General features: G+C 44.2%; 1 protein-coding gene across 3 annotated transcripts in view; it reads left to right on the forward strand.

The window, feature by feature from the left end:
• Positions 1 to 20,739, forward strand: part of SLC38A10 (solute carrier family 38 member 10) — a 399,402-nt gene that overhangs the window by 79,812 nt on the left and 298,851 nt on the right. For all 3 annotated transcript variants that reach the window (XM_085617390.1, XM_085617392.1, XM_085617391.1), the window contains exons 3-5: positions 2,891 to 2,936; positions 4,611 to 4,704; positions 10,853 to 10,996. In XM_085617390.1, the coding sequence (XP_085473516.1) occupies positions 2,891 to 2,936; positions 4,611 to 4,704; positions 10,853 to 10,996 (284 nt within the window). The remainder of the gene's footprint in view (positions 1 to 2,890; positions 2,937 to 4,610; positions 4,705 to 10,852; positions 10,997 to 20,739) is intronic.

Raw genomic sequence — 20,739 nt, forward strand, 5'->3', positions numbered from 1 at the left:
GAGTGGATGTGAGCTAGTTGGACCTGTAGCTTGCTGACTGTACCAATGGCACTGAGGCAAGGGGAAATGCACTTCATTGCATTCAGTTTCAATTCTCAGTGGCCTTAAAAACAGAAACATCTGCAAGACCCATTTGTGGGTGGCTGACCATGCTCCCTCGCCTCCATCACCTCCCTCTCCTCCTTGTCTTCCCGCTTCTGCATTGGTTCATGAAGCAGGCGTGTATGATTGCTCCATCTCCCCTTTCCCCTTGTGTCTTATGCCCCAGATTTAGCTGTTCTTATTATGACTAGATGTAACATTTATGGAGGTCCTTTCGTTCCCACCCACAGTGTTAGGAAATAAGTCTGTGTTAGGAAATAAGTCTGACTGCTGATGACACAACTGGGCTCTGTACATTTGCTAAAATTCCACCATTTATTGAACAAAGGGATTACGTTTTCATGGTTTGCTGGGAATTAATTCAGTTGCAAAAAGAACTATTGATGGACAGAATGCAGAACAATGTCATACATTCACCCCAGTACAGAGATCTGGGCCTAAATCCATCGTTTTTTTTCTCACCATGTCATTCCAGTTTGGACCCAGCCATATGCAAATCAGTCTTGACCCTGTGCCCAATAGGAACAGTCCAGCCAGAACTGCCAGGCCAGGTCCTCCCTGGACTTGAAACAAGCATCCTAGGACCGTTTTCAGGGTTTCACCCCTCTTTAGCCAGGATAGCTTGATTCCAGTAGCATGGAGAGCACGGGACTCACGCCTGAGCATACCCGTCCATCATCCCCTTTGGTACTGCTTTGTTCGCCTAAGTTGGCAGGGTATGCCCAGACGTGGGTCCCTTGCTCACTTTGCCACTGGATTCAAGATAGCCTGGCTGATGAGGGTTATGAACCCGAAACCGGTCCCAGGATGCTTGTTTCCGGTCTAGGGAAGAGATGGCTTGGCAGTTCGGGCTGGACTGTTCCCATGAGGCACAGGGTCAGACTGATTTGCCTATGGCCATGTCTGAACTGGGGTGGTGGAGTGAGCTAAAGAATGATGATGGATTAAACCCAGATCAGTTGACTGGGGGTGAGTGTTTGATTTGCTCAAGCGCTTCGTCCATCATCCCCTTTGGTATCGCTATGTTTGCCCTAAGTTGGCAGGGTATGCCCAGACGTGGGTCCCTTGCTCACTTCGCCACTGGATTCAAGCTAGCCTGGCTGATGAGGGTTATGAACCCGAAACCGGTCCCAGGATGCTTGTTTCCAGTCCAGGGAAGACATGGCTTGGCAGTTTGGGCTGGACTGTTCCCATGAGGCACAGGGTCAGACTGGAGTGAGCTAAAGAATGATGATGGATTAAACCCAACTCAGTTGACTGGGGGTGAGTGTTTGATTTGCTCAAGTGCTCCGTCCATCATCCCCTTTGGTATCGCTTTGTTCGCCCTAAGTTGGCAGGGTATGCCCAGACGTGGGTCCCTTGCTCACTTTGCCACTGGATTCAAGCTAGCCTGGCTGATGACGGCTGATTAGCCAGAAACCAGTCCCAGGATGCTTGTTTCCGGTCCAGGGAAGACATGGCTTGGCAGTTCGGGCTGGACTGTTCCCAAGAGGCACAGGGTCAGACTGATTTGCATATGGCCATGTCTGAACTGGGGTGGTGGAGTGAGCTAAAGAATGATGATGGATTAAACCCAAATCAGTTGACTGGGAGTGAGTGTTTGATTTGCTCAAGCGCTCCGTCCATCATCCCCTTTGGTATCGCTTTGGGAATTAATTCAGGTCATCTTGTCCTACACAATACAGATGCAACATCAACTGTTTCATATCGGATTGTTCTATCACAGAGGTGCATTGGACCGGCTCTTGGTTAACTTCACTTTCCCTAACCTAAAATCAAGGACGTTCAGCCTCGAGTGCTCCTGTGCTCCCTTTTAGCCATTTCCCATTGTTCTACCAAAATATACTCTATTTAAGAACTTGCATTTCTGGACATACGTCCTCTCCTGTTTCACTCTTGCTGCACGCCTTCATGGTCTGCCAGGTTTATTTGCGTGAATATTGTACACTACCTTGCGTATTGGTACTGATGTTCCAATTATGTTTCCCATTCCTTCTCACTCTTACACTATCCATTGTGCTTGCTCATTAGGCTTGTACTGCTGAACCCACATTACTACTTGTTGCCACACAACCTGGTGTGTCACTAGGGCTAGAACTATTGTTCCGCTCTTGTCTGCTCGTCTCCCATTGCACAAACACCACGCCGTTCTTCTGCCTCCAAGTTACAGTTATATTACCCAATAACCTCTTACTCTGACGAATGCAGAATATGTTGGTCCGCTGGTATTTTGAATTCTGTCGATGGCCAGTCGCTGAGGTTTCTCTTGACACCTAACATATTTAGGAGCTGGTAAAAGCTGTTTTTGGGGGGAACATGTAGTGGTTGTTTATTGAAGGATGTAGTTGTGTGGTTTGAGAATGACAGATTGTGGGTATGGTTTATGAAGGATGGGTAGTGGGTGCTGGTTGTTTATTTGGAGATTTATGGTGGGTCTGCTTGGGGCTGGTTGTTGTGGGACTAATTGAAAGGAGAACGATGACAAAGTGTCTTTAGAATGGACAATTGTGAGTGGGATGTGAGGGAAACATAGTGGGGTGTGTGTTTGAAGGGGCATATTCATATGTTTTCGGAGGACACAAGTGGTCGATGTGTAGTGAGAGGCACTCAAGTTAAACAAGGTCAATATTCATCTTGTGAAAAATAAAACTTAGCATACCCCCAAAAGACTCAGTGATGTGTGCTGTGTTCAGTGTCTGCTTTAGCGTTGTGACTGACCAGTCAAGGGAAATGAAAGTCCCCTCTGAATCATGGCGCACTGACATGAGATTATTTTCTTTCGTTCTAGCTTTTCATGCCTACGGAAAAGCAGGGAAGATGTTGGTGGAAACCAGGTACTCCTGAAGTGGAATGATTTCTCTTTATGATGTGACGCTCTTCATTTTCTCAGATTCGTATTTCTTTATTAGTTTTGAATTGCTTCAGGTAGGTGTGGTGGGAAAAGACTCTCTTCATATTGATGGTTTACTGGAGTTCTGGAATGAGAACGCCCCTCAATAAAATGGACTGAAAAATGAACGAGCACATCCTCCCAAATAGTATGTTAGGCTTTTACTGTGACCACAAGGCCAAAGACACACCCCAAAAAAGTTTTTTTGCTAATTTGATACATATGGAAAATTGTGTAATAAGAATAAGCTGGGTGGCGGTTCTCGTATTACCACTTAGGTTTTGGGTCTATGCAAAGACTTTGTCAGAGAGTGACACACAGACCTAAAATCTAGGTTTGTGTCCTAAGACCCATCAACCCTCTCTTTAAACTAATGCGCTCTTCCGTTCTACTGAAATGTTTTTCGGGGAAGTGTGCGAGTTGCACTTAAATTATCATGTTGTTTACAAAAATAAACATACCTCTATTTTGATCCATTTGTTTACCATATCCCTCAGTTCCTTATTCTTTGCTCTTATTTCTAAACTTGTTCCCATTTAAAGGGAATGAATTTGCTCTTTCCTGAGCATCTCATGTTGACGCTTTGTGTGTATCTTTGGGAATGTTTTGACAACAGCAGCCTCGACTGAGCATCGCTTGCGTAAACCTTTCATATTGCTTGTATTTTCCATTACCTTCAGTATAGTTCTATAAGTGACTTTTGGGGGAATAAAGCCTCCAACACGAGTCCTTGAAGACCTGGGTCTGTGCCTGCCTTCCCTACCTAAGGGACATACAAGAGGCAGAGAACATCTCTAATTTCGACAACTTACAACTGAGCCATTGAGCCAATTTTTCAGGCTATATCTTACTTTCTGTCTAGCAATCCCCATTCAGTCTCGATGTGGATTGTGCAAATTAATGTTGTGCCTTCTCATTGCAATGATGATAGAATTAGCTCTAGATAAACCTAGATGCGGTTTTGAGTGGGCAGTTTAACTAGCAGATTAGATTGTGTTCGCTTGCTTCAGATGTCAAGTTTTTTAAATTTTAAGGTTCATTTACCGATCTCAGGCACAGAGATCTGTGACACAATTTGGGACATGAATAAGCATAAGCCAAAATTGAGCTTCACGTATTTTTCTAAACAGTCTGTCGGCAGTCTCAAAAGCTGCATCAGGTGAATTTTAATTGTGCTCTTGGTAAACCCTCCCTATTTTCTGACACCAATGGAAACCAAAGATGTTATGGTGTTTGCTCTTCGGACATATGGTTTACAGCTTGGGTTCTAATTCCTGGAAAATATGATCAGAAACTTGGAGATGAACTGGCATTACAACATATCTGGTCTGTTCACTTTCTGAGAATTTCAATGGTTTCTTAGAGCTTCTAGCCCTACCCTATGCTAGCTCTGCTACTCTGCATATGCTGCCTTACTGAGCCTGCTTATGATTGAGTGATGTATGGTGATCTCATTGATGTCACATTGCCTGTGACATAACCATGGCCACAAAACATGAACAAGAAAGTATCTGAATACTGCACTACAATTTTGACTATCAAGTGTATCAGTTACCATGACTTCCTATGTTACTAACACAGTTCTACCTCCTCTCACTCCTCTTGTTTCAATTTGCAGCATGATTGGGCTGATGTTGGGGACGTGCATTGCCTTTTATGTTGTGATCGGCGACTTGGGATCAAACTTCTTCGCTCGCCTACTTGGACTTCAGGTAAAGAAAGTTCTTCTGCAGACTGCACCTGCCGGTCTTCCCGCATTGCAGCTGTTTTCACACGCTGTAGTTTATTCCTTGCTGTCTTGCCATATAAATGTTCAGTGATTAGGCACATGCACACCTTGCTTGGTCATGTCGGTTAAAGTGACCATCGAATTGCAGAACCTTTTTCTTGAATACCACTCTCGCCTTTCTTCTTCTGTCTCAGAGAGCTCAGTCGTACTTATGTTTGTCGGCATGCTGCTAAAACCTGCAACTCTGAACTGACTGCAGTTTGCTTCAAAACTACTACTGTATTGTTTGGCGAGCTGTGACTGAGCCAACAAGATACCTGGAAAGTTTTTGCTAATGCTGGTTTGTCCAGGTTGTGCTTGGTTTTTGCACAGTTTGTCAGCATTGCTAAGATTATTCAGACATCTTCAGCCTGCAATGTCAGACGTTTTGTAAACATGCTCTCCATGGCGTAGGCAAGAGAGACCAGTTCGTTCAGTTTAACTTGCCTACCTGTTTTCTTCTGTACACATTGTATTGTGCCCCCAGATTGACCTAAAATAAAAGGTCTGCAAGGGACCAGCGAGAAAGTTGTCGAAGGATACAAAATATTGAATGCAACTTAAATGAATGGAAGTCATAAATTGGGCACGCTTCTTGTTTGAATAGATTTCTGCTGCTGACCTTGGGAGGTCAAAAGTTTTCACAGGGTAGATCCCAAAAAAACTACCCGGCCTGGGTCAATAATACAGTATGTGGCGAAAAATGGTCGAGGTAGTTATTTCTTTTACAGAATAATTTAGAGAGGCATAATACGAAAAAACACAATAACAGTTCACCACTAGGAAATCGATTCAAAATTCAGAGAACAGAAATTTAATTTCTATAGGTAATAGCAGCATTAAATGCGATTGTCAATCAAAACATTAATGGGTAGCAATACATTAATTCCAAATACATTGGTAGTGCATACAGTATTTACAGTGCTCTCAACGTGAGAAGAAAGAAGGATGGGGCAATGGTAGTGAATTGGTAGGTGAGGGACAGGGTAAAGGTGAAGTGACAAGGACACAATTGCAGTTTTGTACAAGATGACCTTTACAGCCTAATACAGGTCAGTTTGTTCCCATATATTCAATGCTCACAGAAACATTTTTGATTAGATTCTTTCAATCTATGAGTTTGTAGGTGAAATGGTCTACGTTTCGACCCCAACTGGATGGAGGGTGAGTGGTGTCCTCACTTCGGGGTCTTCATCAGGACAGTTATAAAGGTGAGCACCTAGAGATAATTAATATTGGGTCAGTGCAAAGTAAGTATCAGTGGTGAAAGGTCTAGTAGGCGGAGAAATTATCACCTACTTGCATAAGGAAGGACGGGAAACGTACGATCCTTAATGGGCTCTCAGGGGGGCTCCTGGGAATCTAGCGGGAGGCATGTTGATTATTAAAAGCATGTCTGAGCGGAGTTATTCCACTGTGATACACTCACTTCTACAGTTTTCTTAGCATGCGGGGTAGTCCATCTCCTGATGCGAGAATGGAATGAATCCAAGAAGAGAGTCTGTTAGAAAAGGCGGGAGAAAGGGGAGAAAGCGGTCGTCAGGGATATATACATCTCGTGTCAAATGCGCACTGGGTGGTTAGAGGACATGGCTTTACATAAAACGATGGTATCATTAAGTGTTAGAAAAAGAAAGGGATGGTGTTCAGAAGTCTCATGCGGCGGAAGCAAAGTGCTGCGGACAAACAATTGGAGAAAATGCGATCGTTATCATAAATGTGGTTGAGATCAGCTCGTAACAAGTTTACCATATTCGATAGTGTCAAGAATGGTTAACAAGTGCTCTAAGGGGTAAAATACATTGGTGTGCCGTTGCAACAAAGTACTGAGTGGAGAGACATGCATCAGCGGCTTTCTACTGACGGGAGCTATTTACATTAAAAGTGGTGTAGAAACGGAGTCAATTTAAAGGATACCGAAAAAGCGCAGCGAGCAAGATTTCTACGCGCTTACCTCCTTCACGCGGCCTGTCAACTCAAACAATGAGCCGGCTCGTTGTGCTCACACTAAATGAAAGTGAAAAGCACGGCGTGTGTGCAGGCGCCCGATGGGGGCCCGTCCCGCATCTAGCCAATTGCGGGCTAGGGGGCGTGCTGAAGCTCGTTGTAAGGATGAATAATTGGTATTAGATTCTTTGACAGGGCGGGCGCCTGTCAATACAACTGATGGGGTCCCTGGCGATGTGCAAAAATGACTTTGTGTATATATGTAGCGTGGAAGGCCTTAGTAGTAACCGGCAAGGTTACTGATGCCCGATGTGTGAGGGCCTCTGGCGGTGTAAAATTCGATATCTGTAATATCTGTTCATAAGGACCTCTCCATATAACAAATTTTGTCCAAATGACAGGCAACATATATTAACATAGAGCCTGTTCTATAAGCGGATTTAGCACACCAAAATCATTGGTTAGAAACATATGAGGCACACATTAAGTATACATTTTAAGTAATTTACAAGTTGCCGGTTACTACTAAGGCCTTCCACGCCGCATATATACACAAAGTCTTTTTTGCACATCTTCAGGGACCCATCAGGCGCCCGCCCTAATCTTGCTCACTGCGCTTTTTCGGTATCCTTTAAATTGACTCTGTTTCTACACCACTTTTAATGTAAATAGCTCCCGTCAGTAGAAAGCCGCTGATGCATGTCTCTCCACTCAGTACTTTGTTGCAACGGCACACCAATGTATTTTACCCCTTAGAGCACTTGTTAACCATTCTTGACACTTTCGAATATGGTAAACTCGTTACGAGCTGATCTCAACCACATTTATGATAACGATCGCATTTTCTCCAATTGTTTGTCCGCGGCACTTTGCTTCCGCCGCATGAGACTTCTCAACACCATCCCTTTCTTTTTCTAACACTTAATGATACCATCGTTTTATGTAATGCCATGTCCTCTAACCACCCAGCGCGCATTTGACACGAGATGTATATATCCTTGACGACCGCTTTCTCCCCTTTCTCCCGCCTTTTCTAACACTCTCTTCTTGGATTCATTCCACTCTCGCATCGGGAGATTGACTACCCCGCATGCTAAGAAAACTGTAGAAGTGAGTGCATCACCCTTCTGTCTCTTACATATATGTTGGAATAACTCCGCTCAGACATGCTTTTAATAATCAACATGTCTCCCGCTAGATTCCCAGGAGCACCCCCTGAGAGCCCATTAAGGATCGTATGTTTCCCGTCCTTCCTTATGCAAGTAGATGATAATTTCTTCGCGAACTAGATCTTTCACCACTGATACTTACTTTGCACTGACCCAATATTAATTATCTCTAGGTGCTCACCTTTATAACTGTCCTGATGAAGACCCCGAAGTGAGGACACCACTCACCCTCCATCCTGTTGGGGTCCAAACGTAGACCATTTTACCTACAAACTCATAGATTGAAAGAATCTAATCAAAAATGTTTCTGTGAGCATTGTATATATGGGAACAAACTGACCTGTATTAGGCTGTAAAGGTCATCGTGTACATAACTGCAATTGTGTCCTTGTCACTTCACCTTTACCCTGTCCCTCACCTACCAATTCACTACCATTGCCCCATCCTTCTTTCTTCTCACGTTGAGAGCACTGTAAATACTGTGTGAACTACCAATGTATTTGGAATTAATGTATTGCTACCCATTAATGCTTTGATTGACAATCGCATTTAATGCTGCTATTACCTATAGAAATTAAATTTCTGTTCTCTGAATTTTGGATCGATTTCCTAGTGGTGAACTGTTATTGTGTTTTTTCGTATTATGCCTCTCTAAATTATTCTGTAAAAGAAATAACTACCTCGACCATTTTCCTCCACATACTGACCTTGGGAGGTCAAGCTGATTGAAGTGTTTTAAGCTCCGCTCAGCTGAGTAGGTCTGTAAATCCAGGTTCAGTATTCCTGTTTGAAATGACCTCTGCCATAATAGCCTCAGAGACAGTTTTGGATGAGACCACTGCTGGGGAGTACAGTTTTCCACCTCGTAACACCACTTCTTAGCTGGCGTTCTAGCCATTTCCACTGGAATTGTGTCCACGGAGGGGCCAAATTATGCATCAGAGTTGACTCCGTTAAGCAGCAGGGAAATGCAAATTATGTGGCGTTATGTGGCACATTTTGTGATAGTATTACTTCATTATTTTATCATTTTCACACTTGTTAACCGTGTCTGGGCATAGGGTAAATGTTGTGTCAGGTGTTTCATAGGGTAGAATGTTGAATTACATAATCGGTGGAGAAAAGATTTGGATGGGGGGTTCCAGGATAGTCAGTTGCTAACGAACGCCTGAAACGGTGGTATTGTCTTTGTGCTGTTTGGATTTTCTAGAATAAAGCAACTTTTACTTCATATACATTTACAGCCACACAGAAGAGCGCAACAGCTAACATACCAATTTAGTAATAAACAACAGAAAGGTTACCATTCCACGTTTGAGAAAGGCCTTCCTCCGTGCAAACAACACTTGTCACCTCATCTTCAGTAACTTTTGATCCGTTTGAACTTGAAACAATTTGTTTTGGTTACAATTTGCAGTTTATGCAGCAGATGATTAATTAGGTGGCACATGCAGCAAACCCGTAACTATGCAGAAAACGTACAGCTTCAAATTCGTATAAATCCAGTGGCCCTGGTTATAGTACCTCCCAGTCAGAAAAGGTTTCCGTATAGAGACCCATCCATAGTGTTTATGCTTCTCTCGTGACCACCAATGCCGTTCTTCACAGCGAAGGTGCTATGATCTGGGTCTCCCCCTACTAGCTTCAGGGGTCAGATTTCAAATCCCTTGGTGTAAGAACTAGTTCAGTGCACCAATATGAATTGGATATCCAGTTGGACTTGCACCCGTACCCAACACACTGAATAGTGCTTTATAATAAGTGTTTCCTGATCACAAACAGTCCACTGGATGAGTTGAGGGACACAGTGGATCTCCAACCCTCTTTCAAAAATGAATATCACACTCAAAATAGCACTAAGACACAGGATGAATTTTAAAATACTTCTTTCTAAAACCCACGTCCAGTATTTAAAATATGACCGGTAACCCTATGGAATGAGAAAATAAATTCAGTAATGCATGACATGTCCAGGGAAAACAATATAAATTTTCCTAACCTGGATAGTAAGTTCCTGGCATCCCCATGTCGCTGTTTCTAAGCACTCTGCTAAATTTTAACACAAGCAAAAGATATCAAGCCTATAGATCGAGTTTCTTAAAATGGACTGCAGACAATACCTTTCCTCTATAAAGTTAGCTGTTAACTATTCTTTATCACAGCTTTTGCCTGGGAATGATGAGCACTGCAAGACTGAAGGACATTTCTGTGCACTGCCCCAGGAGCAGTCTGTGACCGAGGCTGATTCTCGACCAGCATGACCTCTGGCATGATAGTCCTCTGGTGTGAAGTCTTATGTGAATCCTCTCTCAATAATGGTTAGATAACTGCATTTTTATAGTATCTGTTTTCCCAATTTCTTCATATTTATGAAACAAAACAGGTATTGCAGACTCTAAAGTCTAACAAGACTAAACAAATAGGGAAATGTATGTGTCGTCTCGAATTAGATATAGGTAATATGCTTCTATAATTCAAACAATAAAAACATGTCTGCCCAGAAGACCACTGTACGTTTTAAAATGGCAATGCATATATTGTAACTTTACCCGCTAAGACGAACAATATGTACGGATACGTGTTAAAACGGATGCAATTGGAATATGTGCGGTGCAGAGATGTATACCATGACCACAGTTTCTTTACGTTAAATAAACAGAGTTTAAAAAAAAAAAAAAACATGTCTGCATTCACTGTAAGCATCCATGATGTTATGGCAGCATCCATAATAAAAACAATAAAGTATTTTCAGCCTAGATAGGAGGCAGACATGATACTAACACTTCTGTGTGTGTCTGAAACTTCACACTTTCTACTAAAGGAGATAACATTTTCTACAAGCAGGCACATAACAAAACCAGAAGAGGTCTGAACAGGACCTATCACAGTGTTCACAAATAAGGAAATTTGAGGGGGGGAGTGAAGACCTAGAGATGTGTTGCTTATGGCATGATGCATTTACTTCTCTGTATGCAGGTGACTGGAAGTTTCCGCATCTTTCTGCTGATCACAGTCTCGCTGTGCATCGTCCTTCCGCTGAGCCTGCAGAGAAACATGATGGCTTCCATTCAGTCCTTCAGTGCAATGGCCCTCATCTTTTACACTGTCTTCATGTTTGTGGTGAGAAGAAGGAACAAAGATGCTGCTTTTGTGGGGAAGATGTGGATAAGTACTGGTTAAAAGATGGAGAGGGAAAGACTAGAGAAGTATGAGGGCAGGGGTATAACCAAAAGAGCCTGTTGCAGTATACTATAAAAGAGCGTCCTCTGTACATCCTAGCGCTTGGGCTTAGCTGTCAATGTCCCCCATACTGTTAATGCTCCCAGTATGATGTTTTGCAAGCTATCGTTTGGCAGTTTATTTTTGCAGTTTTTAAGTTTAGTATCCTATAAGAAATGCAGTTGAATGCAGCTGGTAAGAGACTTCTTTATTGTAGCACAATGCCAAAGTCCACAGTAATTCCAGTTCTCAGTAATTCAGAACCTGTAGTGTGCAGGGGCATGTGCTCTGCACAGTAACATTCCAGGTGACAGAACTGAAGAGCACATGCTAGATCATGGGAATGGACAACAGCAAGGTGAAGGGGAGTCAAGTATGCTGCACAATTCCCCCACTCAAACAAAACTGGACAATACAGAAAAGCGAAGAAAGCTAAGAAAACGGAGAACCGAAAACAAGAATTAAAGGGAAGAAATAGGAAAATAATCCCTCAATAACGTAAATGGAAAAGTTACACACACAGCCCAACTAAAGAAACATGTAACACAATAACCCAAACATAAGAACTGATAACAATCAAACAGTCCTGTTTCTTCTCATATGTATAAAGTGGCTAGCAAGAGTGTTCTCTGTAACAGGAGTAGCCACGTCAAAAATGTCATTCGACACACTTCCCCCCCCCCCCAATCACCAGTAACTCCATGTAATTAGAGTCATTCTTCCTTACTACAGTCGTACTCTCAAGAAATAGTATCCACTTGATTGCTTCTCATATATTCTGTCCTCATGGCAGCATTTCAGAACTTTGCAAAAATTCCACACTCTCCCATCTTGTTTACTTCGACAACCTTGGACCTATCCTGTTGAACTAAACTCAGTTTACATACACTGTATCCACTCACCAGAACTAAAACTGGGTAGCTGACCCCTCCTATGAAAGTCATACTGGAGTTTCTTACACAATTTTCTGATGAGTACTTATAACCGCAGATTCCTCATCTTGTGAATAACCCCAAGTGCCAGACTGGATCTGGAAACTTTTCATGCGCCTGTATGTGGCGTTGTGAAGCTTCTAGTCAGATCTGTTCCACCCCAGTTTTCTGAAGGTGGGTACTTTCTTTCTACGCCTTCCGAAGAGGAAGTGGAGCTTGCATCTTCAAATTTGTGGCAGACTTGAGAGACTATATTTCAAACTTATGTCCAGTGTGCAAGAAACTAATATCCCCCCCTTGTCTAAAGCAACAGTGTTCAACCCTTGTGGGTACTGCCACTAACAAATGTTGGTGGCAGTCTCCCTCAAGGTTTGTCTCTAGTGTTTGGGCTCCTCACACCACTCAGCTTTTTACTACAAATGTCCTCAGATGAATCTGGAAGTCACCCGGGACCGCAAGGCCAACCTCTACTCTGTTGATCATTGCAGAAAGGCCAGGTCCTGCTTGTGGGCATGGATGCATTCTCATTTCCATTGTCATTCTTACATACGTCTAAAAGAAGAAACTTAGGAAGTCGAAATGCAGCTTCCATTCCTCCAGCCATGAGAAGTATCATGACAGCCAGGATACTCTGAAGTTGCAGACTCTATCTCTGACCTCGGCACCGATCCCGGCCATAATACTTATGCAACCCGAGCTCCCGGGTTCATTGGCAATGCCATAGTGTTAGAAATGGGGTATCTGGTTGCCTAGGGTATGCACCTAAGCCAGGTAGAACCCACCACTAGTCAGGGCACGTCAGTTACACACCCAAGATAACCGGTGTTCACCCTCTGGTAGCTTTGCACAGAGCAGGCAGGCAATGTGTAAAGCTTTTGTGCAACACATTCACACAACAACACAATGAATACACCATAAAAGAGACTCCACACAAGATTATGTAAAAATGGATTGCTGTATTATAAATCCAACAAGACCAAAAATGGCATGAACAAATGAATCACAACATATAACCATAAAAACAGAGGGAACAGCACACCTGCGCTCTATTTGGCTGGTTATGGTAAATTCTGTGAACTTTTCTTAGACTGGTGCATTCATGAACAAGATGAAGGGCACAGAAGCACATGCACACCTACTAGACGTGATACGGTAATCTGCAACGTACGCAAGGTCCAGTCCTCCCTGATTGAAGGGTGGGTGTGACTTCCCTTGCTGGGACCGTGCAGGCTGGTTTCTCCCCAATCATTGTTACGGCCCCACAGCTGCCCGAGTCTTGACAGATGATGCGGCACACTCTAGCTGCACGCTGCAAAAGCGGTCAGAATTGGGGGAAGGGGTGCTGCCGCTCTCGAGTTCTGCACCACACGAAGCAGGCGGGCCATGAAGGTGGGGGTACTTGGGTGGGGGAAACAAAGAAGCACACATGGATCTCTCCATATAACACAGAATCACTCAACACACACTATCTGTTGGCAGTAAGCAGCACCTACCACGCACTGAACTGATTTGTAGATTATGAAGTGAGGAGCATTCGATCACAGCTCCTCAAGTAGCACGCTGCTGCCGGACTCCCAAGAAAGCAAAAGACACACAATTGATGGATGGAATGCAGAACAAATCAAAACATTCACCCCCCAGTCAAGAGATCTGGGTTAAATCCATCATTCTTTTGCTCACCATGCCACCCTAGTTTTGACCTGGCCCTATGCAAATCAGTCTTGACCCTGTGCCTCATGGGAACAGTCCTGCCTGAACTGCCAAGCCAGGTCCTCCCTGGACCAGAAACAAGCATCCTAGGACCGGTTTCGGAGCAAAATAATGATGGATTTAACCCAGATCTCTTGACTGGGGGTGAATGTTTTGATTTGCTCTGCATTCCGTCCATCACTTGTGTGTCTTTTGGACTCCCAAGAGGCAGAGTCTCATGGCAGTGAGGCTTAAAGGCAATCTTTTATGGCCCTGAAATTGCAAGAACAACAAGCCCTTGGAGAACACTTGGGGAAGCACAAAGGGAGCAGCAGGCCAGCACATAGTCGAGCTGCAAGGGGCAGTCTATCCTGCAACCCAGCAGTAAGTAGGCAGCAGGCAACCAAGCAGGTAGTCCAAATGGCAGTTCCTCCTGACAGCACAGAAGTCCTCCTGGCAATGTGCAGATTTTTTTTTTAGTTTTGTATAACGCAAACTCCACCCAAAGGTATCATAGTGCTTTACATGAGCACCTGTTATGTTACAGACAGACACATTCATTTTTGTTAGGCACGGGGAGATCAAGTGATTTGCCCAGAATCACAGGATATTAAGCATCCCTGCAGAGACTCTAACCCGGATTCCCCAGCTCGGAGTTTGACCGCTCTAACCATTTTGACCACATTCTCTCCCACTACTACTCCTATTTACACTAAAAAATGTATTCAGTGAGGGGGTGACTTCAAAGTAACCCTTAGAAGTGTGCAACAATTCTTTTCAGCCCAGCCCTTGCTCCAGATGATCAGTGTGTGGGGTAGTAAACCATCCCTTTTTATGAGGGCAGGACTCCCAGCCCAGGAAGACTATCAGTATGCAGATGAATGCTGATGTATCCCCTGCCACATCCAGCCCTTGTATTGTGGCTGTCGAGAAAGTATGCACAAAGTGCAGCTGTCACCCAGCCCAAATGTTTTATTGAAGCCAGGCTGCAAAGCACAGAGTGTCACAAGCACAGAGCAATGCTCAGTTTCTAAAAATGGCATTTCTAAAATAGTAATGTAAAATCCAGATACACCAGTAAGTATGATTTATCACCACTATTCTAAACATACCAAACTGGGCACTCCTTTCTGATCAGGCATTACCACTTAAAAGTACATAAGGGGATTCCCAATGCTAGCCTATGAGAGAGTAGGCCTCACAGCAATGAAAACCAAATAGGCTGTTTGTCACTACTGGGACATACCACACATAAAGGCATATGTCCTACCTTTTACTTACACAGCACCCTGCCCATAGGGCTACCTAGGGCCTACCTTAGGGGTGGCCTATGTGTAATAATAAAAGGGGAGTTTAATGCTTGGCAAGTAGTATTAAATGGCAAGTTTAAGTTGAAGTGGCAGGCCCACTAGTGGTGTTTAATTTACAGGCCCTGGGTATATGGTATACCACTTTACAAATGACTTACAAGTCAATCAAATAAGCCAAAACTGGTGTAACCAATAATAACTTGTCAGAGGAGAGAGCACAGACACTTTAGCACTGGTTAGCAGTGGTTAAGTCCCCAGAGTCCTAAAGTCAACAATAAGAACATCAGAAAAATAGGTGAGGAAGACAAAACGTTTGGGGTTAACCCTGCAGAAAGAGCCAGGTCCAACACACAGCAAGTCCAGACTTTTAGAGAGGCCTTGCTGTCATTGTTTCGTACAGTACTAGATGCCTCTAGAGTGCCTTCAGGCCCAATGGATTCAAGGGGGTCGCCAGTCAGTCCACCGCTGGTGGTTAGGTCCCTGACACCAACTTTGCCCCTCAACCCCATTCTAGGGGAAGCCCAGATTCTGGGGTAGGTGCTGAGCCCAATACCCCTTGCGTCGCCAAGTCCGCCACAAGAACCCTGAGCATCAACACTGACGCCGGAGGGAAAACCAATAATTCTTTCTGATACTGAAGCGAATCCACTGCAACCCCCATCAAAGTCGCAACCTCCTCACCCCTTAGCTTATTCAGGTTTGGAGATGGTTCCTTAACAGTACAGAGTGACTGATCCTGATGCGTAGGATAATTCACAGATTTATGACGATGAGTATCAATATCTGGAACTTCAAATCACCAGCGGCCTGATGGCCCGCTCCCCAACACACTGAAATCTATTCATCCACTCCTGGCTCATCAACGGAAGAGTCTGCCTACTTTGCCAAGGTCATTCAGAGAGCAGCAGAGGTCCTAGACTTACAACTACCTACCCATGAGATCAAGACAAACGGCCTAGCAGAGGTCCTGCCGACCTCACAGGAAGCCCTCCTGCCTTTTAACAAGGCCTTAACTGATACTATGCTGGGTATCTGGATGAAGCGAGGATCTTACCCGCCTAGTAATAGACAGATAGCCAGTAGATGGAGGACTGCCCTTAGAGACCCAGATTTTCTGCTGCAGCACCCCACACCAGAGAGTCTGGTGGTCTAGGACTATCTCGAATCCATAGGGCTAGAGGTAATATAATCGATATATCCGGTATTTACTAATTGTTACCTATAAGTAAGCCAAGACAATAACAAGGTATGGATTTAGGGCACGGTATATTATTGATCATATATCGTGAAACCTTACAAATAGTGACATATTAATGACACATACTGGACTGCTGTATAACGTTTATATAAACCAATAAACTTGACATAAATGTTACAAAACTGTGATACAAAAAAGAACAAGAAACCATTACAGATGTTGACATACAATACATATTTTAATCAATATAGTGTCCAAAGGAAACAAGTATATTTTGGAGCAGATGTCCTATTTTGCTTGGATATGTAGTCTGCTCTACATAGATAAGGAACACCTCTGTTTATCATCGATGTTTCAACCCAGAGAAATTAAGTGTTGGTATACAACATCAAAGACTGGTCTTCAGGAGTAGGAATCAAATGGAACAGCCTGTGGTGAGGGAGCCTCAAAAAATAGGCAAACTCTGCGGATATTCAAGATCCTGGCTTAAGAGCCCTCAAGCCAGATCTTGAATATCGGCACAGTTTGCCTACATATTAACTCTATGTGCCGTTAATATGTCACTATTTGTAAGACTTCACAATATCTGATGAATAGTATACCGTAACCTAAATCCATACCTTGTTGTTGTCTTGGCTTACTTATAGGTAACAATTACCATTGATTATATTACCTCTAACCCTATGGATTCGAGGCATCCAAACAAATCATATATAAGAAATCCAAAACTCCATACAGAACCGATTGTTGTTACATGCCACTAGACACCCCAGGTTCTGCGGGATACTGGGTTACCCCATTAGCTCTAATGGTCCAGGACTATCCGCAGTCCCAACCCCAATGTGTTTCCGAACACCCCGCCAAAAAGAGAGTCAAAACCCTTGGAGATATTTTCCAACTGTATGTACTCCATCAGCTTCGCCTTATGCTATGTGAACTGTAGTTGCCGCCTGGGATGCTTTTTTCATGCGTTGTGGGGCATGATGGCATAAATCTCGACAGCAGTCTCATATGGCCTCCGCACTAACCTTTAACAAATCTGGACAAAATGAAATATGTCATACGCTCAGCCTAAACACTAGCAAAGGCTTAGGAGGGGCAGTTAGGACCAGTGTGGTGCTTCGGTGCCACAATTGGAATCACTCCACAGGGTTCTTGCACGATGTACAACAATCCCTGATGGAAATGACATCTGATGGCACACGGCTTGCAGACAATCTATAGTCAGGCTTGGAGCTTGCTCTCTTGGACTAGCGCCACCTACGCCGTAATTCACCTGGTAATTTCACCCCTTTTGAAGGTTTGGCAGAGAGTCCCTGCAGAGGACATGTCAAAACTTGTAACAGCAATCCCCCAGCCCCTCAAGGCCTTTTGAGGCAGAGGCCAGAGTTTCATCCGCCAACATCCAGGCCCCCTGTGGCAACAAACTACCCAATACCCAGCCTCTCCCTCTGCAGCCACTTCAAAATCACTTTAATTTGCCCTCTGTGACCCAGTTTCCCAGTAGCAGGTCAGACCCCTTTTTACCTCCATGGCACAGTGCCATACACGCCCAGCTAGGGAGTGGCGAAGCCTTTTGCCTCCTAAAAGGCTTTTGTCATTTTTCAGCTTGATGTAGATGGTACTTTCTAATCCTATGCTTAAAGACTTCGCTATAAAAATGGAAAAGGGCTTTCTTCCTCTCTACCTCAGCATGGAGGTCACTGTGCTAAAACTATGCTTTAAAACAGACATTTGAGGTGAGCAGATTTAGAGTGTCAGTTGTGTTGTAGGATCCTCCATATAAAGGACCTGCTCGCCACCTAAACTTGGTAACTACTCGGAGTGCCTTGTTTCCTTTTGTGCACAATTCATACCGCATTCTACGCCTGGAAGGGTATACAGCTTGGGTACTCGCAAACATTTCTCCGGGGGCCTCAAAGTGCTTTTCTGTGGCATACCCAAGGACCGCACCGATGCCAGCAGGCTGAGGGTCGGGGATGAATGGGGAGCATGGGAGGACGCAAAGCAGATGCATGATGTGGACAACATACCGAGCCTTCGTGTGACTTCTGTCTGCCACCGATGTCTCAATTCTCATGCACCAAGAATTAAAGACAAAGCATTAACTTCAAATGTAAAACGTGAGCAGCAAAGAGATACTCATCTGGTGGATAAATTGAAAAATGTGAAACCAGAATACCTGGAATCAGCCCTGCCTTACCCACTTGACCAATTGTGTGATCCTTAGCAATTGGTTAATTTAACTTTGCCTGCTTTTTCTTCATTACCACATATGGGAGCCCCTTGAAATACACGAATTCAGGATGCTGTACAAAACCTTCTATTGTGTTTTATTTAATATACTGTAATGTTGTTCCAATTATATAACAACCAAGGCTACACACAAGGTGCACCTGACAAATGAATTGCCTCTTGGTTCACTAATGGCATTGTTTTCAGATCGGGGCGGCATGAATGTTTCCAGGTTAATATCTGAAAACTATCACTTGTAATAAAGGCCTCTCCATACTGTGATATAATCTGATCTACTATGGTAAACCGCTCATGGATGCCGATAAAATACACTTTTTTGAAGTTTGCAGAGAGTTTATCATATTTTTACATGTTTAGTGCAAGATGCCTTTAAAACCAAAGGTGTTCCTAAAGATAAGTTGTCTTGGAACCTTCTTTGCTTCTTTACCGTTACTTTAGTTAATGTGTGAGACAAAAAAGTATGCCCGTTTAAAGCTTTCGGAATGTTCCTGCTCTATCAAGTGAACAGCAGCCCAGTGCTGCTGTTAAGCAGGGTGCCTCAATTAAAGGTCAAGGGGGCTGCATGTGGCCCTCGGGCTGTACTTTGAGTATCCTTTGTATACAAGGTTGCTCCTTTGTTGTTTTTGATATCCTTGGACAAAGGAGCCATGGAGAGGGTGCTGGCATCAGAAGTCAAGGGCTGGTTGTTAATCCTAGTGCTGAAGAAAGATATAGGACTCTGCCCTAGTCTCTGTCTTGCCCTCTCAACTTCTTCATCACGAAAGACAAGTTCAAGATGTTCAGCTGAGGCAGGTTTTGTCTGCCCTGGATCCAGGAAACTGGATTGATGGTGACAGTGGATTTGCATGAAGCTTATTTCCACATTCCATTCCTGCAGTCCCACAGGTGTTACTTGAGGATTTAGGTAGACCACAATCACTTTGTTTTCAGCGCTCCCCTTTGGTCTTGCCAGTGGGCCTCAGGTGTTCACTAAAGTGATGATAGTAGTCGCTGCCTACCTTCGGAGATTAGGAATGCAAGTCTTCGCATACCTCGACAACTTGTTGCAGAACTTTGCAACTGGATTCAAGCTAGCCTGCCTGAAGAGAGCTGTTAGCCCGAAACCGGTCCCAGGATGCTTGTTTCCGGTCCAGGGAAGACATGGCTTGGCAGTTCGGGCTGGACTGTTCCCATGAAGCACAGGGTCAAGATTGATTTGCATATAGCTGTGTCTGAACTGGGGTGGCAAAGTTAGCTAAAGCATGATGATGGATTCAACCCAGATCCATGACTGGGGGTGAGTGTTTGAACCTGGGTCTGTGAGAGCAGTTTTGAGGCTTCTTGTCCTCTAGCATCCTGCTTGTGAACAATACCAAGTGACAAATGCAGGCTCTGTAGTGGGATCTGAAGTCTCGGGTCGGGGGGGGGGGTCCAGAAACAATAGAACATGTTGGATTCTATCCAGGTGTTGAAAGAGGCTGCAAAAGATCTGCAGTGGTGGCTGCTGGACTGCAATTGAACCTTTGATAGACCCCTCTCCCTATTCCACCCAGAGCTAACTGTTGTGACTGATGCAGTGTCTCTGGGTTGGGTGGGGGGTTCATCTGGGAGAGATGGATATCAGAGGCCTCTGGTCTCTGGCAGAAACACGTCAACTTTTTGGAGTTATGGGCAATTCGCATGGCATTAAAAGCGTTCCTCTTATCCATCAAGGGAGAATGGATGCAGGTTCTTTCTGACACAAATCATGCCATGTGGTTTGTTGTAGTTTGGCCATCAGTCCTCTGCCAGGATGCTGTGTACCTCTGGAAATAGCTGAATCATACAGTAATTTCCCTAGTTGTACAGCACCTATCAGGAACTATAACCGCCAGGATGGATGAACTCGGCTGACGTTGCCTAGCGGATCAGGAATGGTGGCTGCACTCAGAGGTGTCACAGGGCATCTTCCAATAATGGGAATATCCTGGCCAGGTATTTTGCCTTGCCACCACCGAGAACACACAGTGTCCAAACATTTGCGCATTGATGTTGCCTAGTTGGTTCTTGCTGGGAGATGCCTTTTGCTTGGAATGGAGCTTGGGACTCCTGTATATCTTCTGCCCTCTACCTTCTCTGTCCAAAGTTCTGAAGATCAGGAATGAGTGGGCCCAAGTTATCCTAGTGGTTCTGAACTGGGCAAAAGAGTGATTTACCTAGAACATCTGTCCATGAGCATCTCTCCTCTAATCCGGCTGCCTCTTCAGGAGGAACTTCTGTCGCAGCAGCAGAGCAGTTTCC

The sequence above is a fragment of the Triturus cristatus genome, chromosome 7 (genome assembly GCF_964204655.1).
Source record: "Triturus cristatus chromosome 7, aTriCri1.1, whole genome shotgun sequence".
In the NCBI taxonomy this organism is placed as follows: domain Eukaryota; kingdom Metazoa; phylum Chordata; class Amphibia; order Caudata; family Salamandridae; genus Triturus; species Triturus cristatus.